Source organism: Peromyscus eremicus, chromosome 4, assembly GCF_949786415.1.
Source record: "Peromyscus eremicus chromosome 4, PerEre_H2_v1, whole genome shotgun sequence".
NCBI lineage: Eukaryota > Metazoa > Chordata > Mammalia > Rodentia > Cricetidae > Peromyscus > Peromyscus eremicus.
Window position 1 is genome coordinate 127543153 of NC_081419.1, and position 10492 is coordinate 127553644.

The 10492-nt window shown below is 44.9% G+C and overlaps 1 protein-coding gene across 2 annotated transcripts in view; it reads right to left on the bottom strand.

Moving 5' to 3' along the window:
• Positions 1–10220, bottom strand: part of Cdk5rap1 (CDK5 regulatory subunit associated protein 1) — a 41908-nt gene extending 31688 nt beyond the window's left edge. For both annotated transcript variants that reach the window (XM_059261682.1, XM_059261681.1), the window contains exons 1-6: positions 10152–10220; positions 9620–9718; positions 7179–7507; positions 4934–5037; positions 4298–4332; positions 2666–2766 (exon numbers count right to left, since the gene is read on the bottom strand). In XM_059261682.1, coding sequence (XP_059117665.1) covers positions 2666–2766; positions 4298–4332; positions 4934–5037; positions 7179–7488 — 550 coding nt within the window. In that variant the 5' untranslated portion in view covers positions 7489–7507; positions 9620–9718; positions 10152–10220. The remainder of the gene's footprint in view (positions 1–2665; positions 2767–4297; positions 4333–4933; positions 5038–7178; positions 7508–9619; positions 9719–10151) is intronic.
• Between the last annotated feature and the right edge of the window lie 272 nt (positions 10221–10492).

Consider the following 10492-nt stretch of genomic DNA (forward strand, 5'->3'; position numbering starts at 1 on the left):
ATATCAAATACCACACCAGCCAGACCTACACAGCAAGACCATGTCTCACACAAAACAAAGAAAGCGGAAACAACCTAAATGAATCAGCCCAAACCACCCAATAAACAGATATAAAAAATGTAGCACAAATATACAATGGCGTATTATTCAAGCTTTAAAAGGAAAGAGACTGAGATTGGAGTGGTAGAGCACTTTCCTAGCATGTGAAACCCTGGGTTTAAATTCTAGCACCCTACCCCATTCACAAAAAAAGGAAAGGAAACGTTGACACACAGTATAACATATAGCATAAAGTATACAAAGACAAATACTGTATAAATCCATTCATAGGAAGTACCTAGTATATCCAAAAACAGAAAATAGAATGATGGATGCCAATAGCCAGAGGGAAGGTGAAATGTTAAGTTATTGCTTATGGAGGTGGATGATAATTGTTTAAGTCCGTTGAGGCACGAGTGGCCAGGCCCTCTCCCTAGACTACTCTAACAGCCATAATTTCTAGCCCCTCTACACAGGTGGCCAAGCTCCACTCTACAGGACAAAAAAACCCTCCAAGATCAGGCCACAAAATCCCACCCTGGCTACCCTGGAAAGCTCCACCAACTCTATAAAGCCTGCTTCCTGCTCAGTTCTCTCCTGCTTCTCTCCCAGGCGAGGCAGCCACTCCCCGGCATCTCTTCCAATAAATCTCTTGTGTGAGGTCTGTTGTGCGGTGTGACTTTGTGGTATTCCTTGGCTCCTGACTGCCAGGATACCTCTCCCCTCAGAGCTGTAACACTTACAGCAGCAATGGCTGTCTAAGTATGTGAATATACGTAATACCACAGAACATATATAAAAACTATAAAAATGGCAAACTGATGTATACCATGATTATTTTCAGTTTTTTTCCTTGGGGTTTATAAAATTCCTGAAGGATTTATACCCAAGGGCAACTATAATGAAGTGAAAAGGAATAAAACTCCTCTAGTATCTTCCTACATTAATCAGTATAATTGGATACACTAGCTATGTGTTGACATATCAAGAGTGATTGAGTTAACTATACTACAGTGGACACAGTCCACTAAGCATAAAGTTAAATATATCAGCCAAATTCTGAGACAGAAAGAATGCAGAGATTTCGCTTTTGATTAGAGTGTTTTTTACATGGTGTGCACATGCTACGGTACACATGTGGAGGTCAGAGGACACAGTGGGGTTCTCTCCTTCTATCATGTGTGTCCCAGAATCAAAGTCAGGTCAGTAGACTAGATGGCGAGTGCGTTCCCTGCTGAGTCACCTGGCCAACCCCCAAGCATTTATTTTTGAAATATGTTTCCTGGCCACATAGACCAGAACTGTCCAACAGAGCTTTCTAACAAGGTGAAGGGATGTGCTGGATAGAAATGATTGGAGGTGCTGTGTGAGCTGGTGGCCCATAGCTGGTGCTATGGCTACTGAAAAGCTGAAATATGTCTGATTCAAAGGAAGAAGTGGATTTTTGAAATTTTATTCTAGATGTGACTATTGACTACCATACTGGTCAGGGCAGACCTGGATTTTCACTTGGGCTTGCTTCAGTAGTTCACATGGCAGATGACTATACTGTAAACTCACGTTACCTCCAGACTCCAAATGCTAATCCCGTATCTATCACTCTGTACTACATGAACTGCATCGGGCTCTAGGAAGAACACATGACTAACTGAGCATCTACTGTTTCTTTCTCTCCTTTTTTTTTTATTTTTGTTTTTTATTTATTTTATTTATTTATTTATCTTGGTTTTTCTGTGTAACAACTCTGGCTGTCCTGCAACTCACTCTGTAGACCAGGTTGGCCTCTAACACCCAGAGATTTGCCTGCCTTTGCTTCCTGAGTGCTGAGATTAAAGGCATGTACCACTACCACCCAGCTAAATGCAAGTGGTTAAATCCCTCATAGCAGAAATACCATTATCCTAGTCTTTTGAGGTTTTTTGTTTGTTGATTGGTTGGTTTTTTTTGTTTCTGTTTTGTTTTGTTTTTTCGAGACAGGGTTTCTCTGTAGCTTTGGAGCCTGTCCTGGACTAGCTCTGTAGACCAGGCTGGCCTCAAACTCAGAGATCCGCCTGCCTCTGCTTCCCAAGTGCTGGGATTACAGGCGTGCGCCACCACCGCCCGGCTTTGTTTTAGTTTTTTTGAGACAGGGTTTCTCTGTATAACAGTCCTGGCTATTCTGGAACTCACTTTTATAGACTAGACTGGCCTCGAACTCACAGAAATCCAACTGCCTCTGCCTTCCAAGTGCTGGGACCAAAGGCGTGTGCCACAACCACCTGGGTACCTATTATATCTAATGAGCTTCATCTCACTTAATCTCAGTCTCTAACAGCAAGTAAAAGAGATGCACGGGGGAGATAATGGCTAATTTACACCCTGGGATCCAGGCCTCTAAAGCAGCAGTTCTCAACCTGTGGTCACATATCAGATATCCTGCATATCAGATATTAACATTATGATTCATAACAGTAGCAAAATTACAGTTATGGAGTAGCAACAAAATAACTTTATGGTTGGGGTCACCACAACAAGAGGAACTGTATTAAAGGGTCCTAGCGTTAGGAAGGTTGAGAACCACTGCTCTAAAGGAAAAACTCTAGGATCCCAAGTCTCAAAATGGAAAAATCTGCAAATGAATGTATACCTAGAATCCCAATCCTCAGAGGTACCCGGGAGCGTGGTCGCTTTGTCTTCAGGGCTTTCAGCTGATGTAAACGGTTCCAGATGGTCTGCTCAGCCTTCTCCCTGCAGAGATCCAATGAGGCAAAAATGAGCAAGATAGGAGAGCAGGTCAATGGGAAGAAAATGAAAGCCATCTGAGTCCTTAACTCAGGGAAGGCACATAGAGGCAAACTGGAAAAGCACCACTTGCTGTCATTCTCTTGTCCTCTGACAATATCCTCCCTACACATCTCAAAATCCAGACTAGCCTTTAAACCAAACTCAAAAACTACATCCTTCACAAACCCTTCCCCAACTTTCCTGTGACTCTCTTCCCTTCAAGTATCCTCTACCTTAACTCTACTTCTCCTGAACCTGGAAATTTGTTTTTGTTGTTTCATACATTCTGTAGCCCAGGCTAACCTAAAACACATAATATAGCCTGAGCTGTCCTCAAACTCACAGCAACTCGTCTTTCTTGACCACCCAAGTAGTGGGATTACAGGCATAAACCACCACCCCAGCTTGTATGATGTTTAGTTAACATTTTCCATCAGATGTTAGTGGGCCACTTATACACCTGTCATAGTCCCTATACGAGACCAAGCTCCTTGAAGTCTAGCTTTACGGAAGAAGATTCATTTCTGAATCTCTCATAACAACCAGCTCAGTATCATTCCACAGAGGTCCCATAAAAAAATGTGTCAGATCAAGGAGTTAATGTTAAAGGCAGCTGTGGAAATAGTAACACTAACATGTCTTCAACAACAAACAACAACAAAAAGAGGATGTGTTCGCTTTTTTTAAAATTCATTTTTAAAATCTGTTATGTGTATGGGTATTTTGTCTACATATATGTACACCCATGTGCCTAGTGCCTGTAGAGGGATTGATCAGATCCCCTGGAACTACAGACGGTTGTGAGTTGCCATGTGCTTGCTAGGGATTGAGCCCAAGTCCTCTAGAAGAGCAGCCAGTGCTCTTAACTGTTGAGCCATCTCTCCAGTCTATCACTTTTGATGAACTTCCTATGATCAAGTACTTCCTGGCAAGCTCTGAAGATGTCACTTATATCTTCTCAGAATTCTGTTTCCCAACCACTGGCTACACCTCAAATCAGATATATATATTATAAGAATATGCCATTAAAGCCAGAAAACTTTAGGAAATTTGGGAGCTCAGCACTGTGAATTTAAAAATTCTATATAATGTATAGAGCTTGGTTTGGGCATTTTTGTGACTACTGTTTACTTTTTAGACAGTTTCACTGTGTAGTCCAGGCTGGTCTAGAACTCACAATCCTCCCAACTTCTGCAGTGCTGAGGTTACAGGTGTGTACTACCATGCCCAGATAAATGGGTTTGGTAAGAGAAACAACTTCACAGAATTGCTACTGTGAGAATTAAACTAATACATCCATGTATATTGTACACATGGAACCCAACACACAGGACATGCTCAGCAAACGTCAGCCAGTTGTATCAATACTATCTCTATTACAGAGAAACTCTTAACTCTCACTGACCTGGAGTCATTGGCTCATCTCCATAAGTAAGCCTCCTTGACATGGTTACACACAATATATTTATTCCCTATGGAAAGAACAAATCTGTACCTGATAGAACACGTGACAAGAAGGATCACATCAGCCTAAGGGAGAACAAGAAAAAGAAACTTACAAGCTTTGAATTAGCCTTGCAGAATCACTACCACGCAGTCCACCTGCTTTTTTCCTATTATTACGGTGTTTCAACCATTTTTAAGGGTACAGTGCTATAAAGAGAATACTTGAACACCACAGTGCAACCATCACCACCATCTCCTTCCAGAACTTCCCAGGGAAAGCTCTGTACCCACTATGCACTAACTCCTCAGGCCTCACCTGCACTCTCCATAAAGTATCTTTGTTTGGCTCTGGTTTGGTTGGGTTTGGTTTGGCTGCTCTGGAGACACATTCATGCCCTATAGTCAAATGGCCTCCAATTCTAGATCCTCCTGCCTCCACTTCCCAAGGCTGGGATTACAGACACATGTGACCACACCAAATCTGATAACCCCTTTCCTGAAGATGAACAGCATCATGAAAGCTGAAAACAGCTGGAACACCAGTATATGCCAGTCCTAGGGTACACACACTCAAAGAAACTAACTCAGCAGCAACACTCTCTCCCTAAAACTCACTGCACCTAAGAACCTGCACCAAGGCAGGTAGCCCAGGCCCAGGAAACGGGGAAGCAGGGAATGCAAGCACCTCTTGAAGGTTGCTGGTCCGCAGGTAGCCGCTCTTCTGTAAAATGGACCAGGCTATCTCCGTGTCATTTACATTCATCTGGCAGCCATAGGTCTCGAGGTAGACTGCAATGAAAGGTGGACTGAGTAGACAGAGGGCCACATGTCTTGGGCCTCCTTCCCAAAGCCCTCAGAAACACCTGAGGCAACTCGTTATCCACAAAGTCCCCTGTTGTCCTTGTTAGCCACAAGGACCCTAAAACACCTTCAACTGACAGGTGTACTCCCAAATTAATAACAGCCTTTCAGAACAAAGGAAATACAACATTGTATACACACACCTATTATAAGCAAGGTATTTAAAATATAAGGGGAAATATGCTCCTTAAGAAATAAGGAAATAGCTGGGCATTGGTGGCCTTTAATCCCAGCACTCAGGAGTCAGAAGCAGATGGATTTCTATGAGTTCAAGGCTAATCTGGGTCTACAGAGTGAGTTCTAGGACAGCAAGGCTGTTACACTGAGAAACCTTGTCTTGAAAAACAAAAAAACAAAAAAACAAAAAAAAAAAGGAGGAAATAGGGCTACAGAAACAAGAACAGGAAAGACTAACGATCATTTTCATCCATCTGAGGAAATACTAAATTCAAGTCCCCCCTCTAACAAAGAGGTTCTCTAGCCTCTGAAAGCTGCAGCACTGACTAGAGGGTACAAACACCACAGAATAAAAAAGAAGGCAGCCATGGTCATACTATGAAGTAAAAGTACAAATTTACACCAAGTTGCAAAACGTGAATTTCACACTGTGGTAGGCCCTTTCAAATCTTATTTCTAGTTACTACCCCATTACCCCCAGTAGGCTATTATTTATTCCAAATGGAAGCCAGACATAGTGGGTTCATACCATAAAGCCAACACATGGGGGGCCACAGCAGGAGGATTGTCATGAACTGGAAGCCAGCATGAGCTACACAGTGGGCTCCAGGCCAGCCTGGGCTAAAGAGACAGATTCTTTCTCAGAAAAGCAAAACAAAACAGGAAACAGGCTGGACAGATGGCTCAGTAGTTAAGAGCACTGGCTGCTCTTCCAGAGGTCTTGAGTTCAATTCCCAGCAACCACATGGTGGCTCACAACCATATGTAATGAGATCTGGTGCCCTCTTCTGGTGTGCAGGCATACATGCAGACAGAACACTGTATACACAATAAATCAAACCTAAAAGAGTCCAAAACAGAAAACATTAGTTTTTTGGTTTTTTTTTTTTTTTTTTTTTTTTTTTTAAGCTAGAGTCTTATTATGTACCTCTGGCTGGCCTAGAATTCATTACGTAGACAAGGCTAGCCTTGCACTCACAGAGCTCTTCCTGTCTCTGCTTGCCAAGTGCTGAGATAAAAGGTGTTTACCACAGGCCTAGCCAATTTTTTAATATATTTTGGAGGGGGGGGCACATATGCACCAGTTCGGAGGTCAAAGGACAATTTGTGGCAGTTTTCCCCTTCCACCGTGTGGGTTCCAGGGATCAAACTCAGGTTATCAGACCTGAGGGCAAGCAACTTCTGAGTCATCTTGCCAACCCCAAGAATAAAATTCTAAACCAGAAGTGATGGCAGACATCAGTAATTCCAGCAATTAGGAGGCTGAGGCAAGAGGATTATGAGTTTCAGACTAACCTGGGCTACACAGCAAGACCCAGCTTCAAACGGTAGAGGGCAGGGTTGGGTAAGATGGCTTAATGGATAAAGGCTTCTGCCACCAAGCCTGATGACATGTGGAAGGAGACACCAACTCTCACAGTTGTCCTCTGACCTCCACATGTCACACACACACACACACACACACACACACACACACACACACACACACACGCCACACACACATGCCATACACACAAACACATAAATGATGAAATTTAAATGGAATTTTAAAAATTGTAACTAGAACACAGATTACAGTGTTTCCAAAAGTAACCAAAGAGAGGACTCCACTTCCTGTGCAGAGCTTTGAGTTCTGTTTTCTTTTTGAGGAGCTGAGGATGGAGCTCAGAGCTTCATGCAGGCCAGGCAAACAACTCTCCCCCAGCCCAGCCTCTGAGTCTCTCTACAGTAACACCACTCGGCAGGGTCTGATGAGTCTATAACTGAGCAACCTGCCCACACTGTTGACTCCCCAAAGCCACAGTGTACAAACAGAACAGCTAAAGCAGTCGAGCTGGAGGCCGCGGTGGCGCACAGAAGGAAGCCAAGGGGAAGAGAGAAGTAAAACTAACCTTTTCTCTGCCTTCCTAGGAGTTCATCCCCTGTGAGATAGGGGGGTGGGTCCTCCACTTCTGGAGAAGATGGTTTCTCTTGAAGAACCGAAGCACTTCTTAAAAAATGCTGAAAAGTTGGTCCGGCGGCTAGCCTGGAGCTGAAATCCTTCTGAACACCTTCTGAGTTCTGCCCCTCTGGACTGAGACATGAAGTGGTGGGGACACTGCTATGTGCCCTGCAGGTCCCAAGCAGCAGCCAGGACACAGAAGTCAGCGGCCCCCACTTTAGAGACCTCTGTGCTTTGAGGACACATTGTAAAGGCTGCATGGCACCTGCAGTCCCAAGTCTGCAAAAGAGTGAGACACGCCGATATTTACCGCACACTCTATACAGGTATTGCTCTGGACACTTCCTCCTCACCAAAGCATAAGAGAGCATGCCTTGGGGTGGGGAGCATAAGAAGTAATGAGACATAATCTCAGTATTATCTTGAGCTGGCCTGGAACTCACTATGTAGTCCAGGCTGAGGGGTGGGGGTGGGGGGACTAGGTTTTGTTTGTTCATTCTTTTTTTTTTCTTTTTCTTTTTTTTTTTTTTGAGATCTTGCTATATACTCCAGACTGACCTCAAACTCTCCTCATTCCTCCTGCCTCAGTCTCCCAAGTACTAGAATCACCAGCACAGACCACCATATCCAGTTCAAAGGTACTCCTGATAGTTTACCTTAACCCAAGCATGGTAAATCTATAATCTCCAGGACTTGGGAGGCTAAGGCAGGAAGATCATTTGAGCCCAGGAGTTCCAGGCCTGCATGGACAACCTAGCAAGGTCTCTCACGCTGGGCATGGTGGTGCATGCCTTTAATCCCAGCATTTGAGAGCCAGAAGCGGGTCGATCTCTGTGAGTTCAAGGCCAGCCTGGTCTACAGAGCGAGTTCCAGGACAGCCAAAACTATGCAGAGAAATCCTGTATCAACAAAACATAATAATAAAAAAACTTATAGTATCTATAATTTACAGATAGAAATAACTACAGTAGGGCAGAGAGATGGCTCAGTGGGTAAAGCCACCTGCCACAAACCCTGACTTGACCCACACAGTGAAGAGAAAGAGCCGATTTCCATAGGTTGTCTTCTAATCTCTACACACACACTACGGCATGCACTCATGTGCATGAGCACACAAACAAAAATTAAATAAATAAAATGTAATTATAAAAAAAAAAAAAAACCACGGGTGTGATAGTGCACGTCTTTGATCCCAGTGCTCAGGAAGCAGAGGCAGGTGGATCTCTGTGAGTTCAGGTCAGCCTGGTCTACAGAGTGAGTTCCATGACAGTCAGGTCTGTTATATAGAGAAACCCTGGGGGTCGGGGAGGACCACATACTAGCCTACTCTCAAGTGTCAGAAAAGAGACTTTTAGTGTGAGCTTTAAATTTTTTCACTATGGGCTGGAGAGATGGCTCAGCGGTTAAGAGCACTAGCTGCTCTTCCAGAGGTCCTGAGTTCAATTCCCAGCAACCACATGGTGGCTCCCAACCATCTGTAATGAGATCTGGTGCCCTCTTCTGGCCTGCAGGGATACATGCAAGCAGAGCACTGTATACATAATAAATAAATAAATCTTTTAGAAAAAAAAAATTTTTTCACTACATTTTTTATTTTCATGCATACATGTGAACCATCTTATCAGCCCGGGTGTGAACTTTAAAATCATCTACTTCTGCCCTTTAATTGCTGCGTGACCACTTTTTGCAAGTCAAATTCCCACCTCTGGACTACAAATGTCATATCTATTTTTTTTTAAAGTAAAAACAGGACTTAACCACTTGCCAGATGTTATGAAAATCACACATTAAAAACCTACCCTGAAACAGGGCAGTGGTAGCACACAACTTTAATCCCACCACCAGGAGGTAGAGGCAGGTGGCTTTCTGTGAGCTTGAGGCCAGCCTGGTCTACAGATCGAGTTCTAAGCCAGAGCTACACAGAGAAACCCTGTCTCAAAAAACTAAAAACAAAAACAAGCAAACAAACAAACAAAATAAAAAATCTAGCCAGAAGCCATTGGTGATAGCACATGCCTTTAATCCCAGCACTCAGGAGGCAGAGGCAGGAGGATCTCTGAGTTTGAGGCCAGCCTGGTCAACAAATCGAATTCCAGGACAACTAGGGCTTTTACACAGAAAATTTCTGTCTCAAAAAAAAAAAAAAAAACAACACAACTTTAAAACCACAGTGGGTAAAAGTGCCTGTGGCTCAAGTCTGAAGACCTCAGTTAGAGCCCCTGAATCCACCGTGAATGGAAAGAACAGTGGAAGGAGGAATGACTCTGCTCACCGCACGCTGTATCCACCTCACACACAATACTTTTAAAGAGGTGAGAAAAAACCCAAACAGGCGTACTAAGACCTCAGCAACCATTCATTCACAGCCACATCTCTTTTCACAGCACGGACCTTAAGAGTCAATGTGATTGCTGCCTAGCGGGGCCAGCCTGGGATCCGGGAGCCTTCTTTGGGAGCGTTGGGACGGGGCAGCGATCCCCTTGGTTGAATCTGGTGGGAGGGTCAAACGCAAACTTATTAAAGGTTTGCACAGCACAGGGCAGGGCAGAGTTCTTAATGGCAGTGGAAAGGGGCGGGACCACCTGCCACATACAAGCACGTGATTGGGCAGATACTGGTGCTGGGCGTGGCGGGGGCTCCGCGTGCACGCCCACTAGAACCCCGACAGCCACCCAGCAAGGCCGATCGACCCCCATCTCTGCTTCCCAAGGGGAGGCGCTAGGGCTCGGAACGACCCGGTGACTTGGCCCAGGACGTACAGAGGTAGGCAGCGGGACTGAGCTACATTCGCTGGGTCTCCCGCAAGGCTGCCCGCCGCCCAACACCTAGCACCTTCCCCTAGTGCACCCGGCTTTTCCTGGACGCCGCGAACCCGCCTGCTCCACGGCGCGTCACCTGAGCAAGGCCATTTCAAGTCTCTCACCTCCCACAACTGCGAGGTCCCGCGTCCGAACCGGAAGCTCTGTCAGCTGGTGTGGGTCTCTCTCCGGCGTCCTCCGCTGCGCGCCTAGGCGTGCAACTTCTGTTCCGCCGTGACTTCCGTCAGCGGTGTTCTAAGGGAAATGTTTCCTACCGGCCTGGTAGACTCAGGCCTTAGGCTTTGAAAAATATACGGGTGTGAAATCCAGTTCTTTATATGCTAACCAAAAAATTCTAAATAAGACTTAAAAACCAGGTTGGGCCGAGCGGTGGTGGCGCACGCCTTTAATTCCTTGGATCTCTGAGTTCGAAGCCAGCCTGGTCTGCAGAGCGAGTTCCAGGACA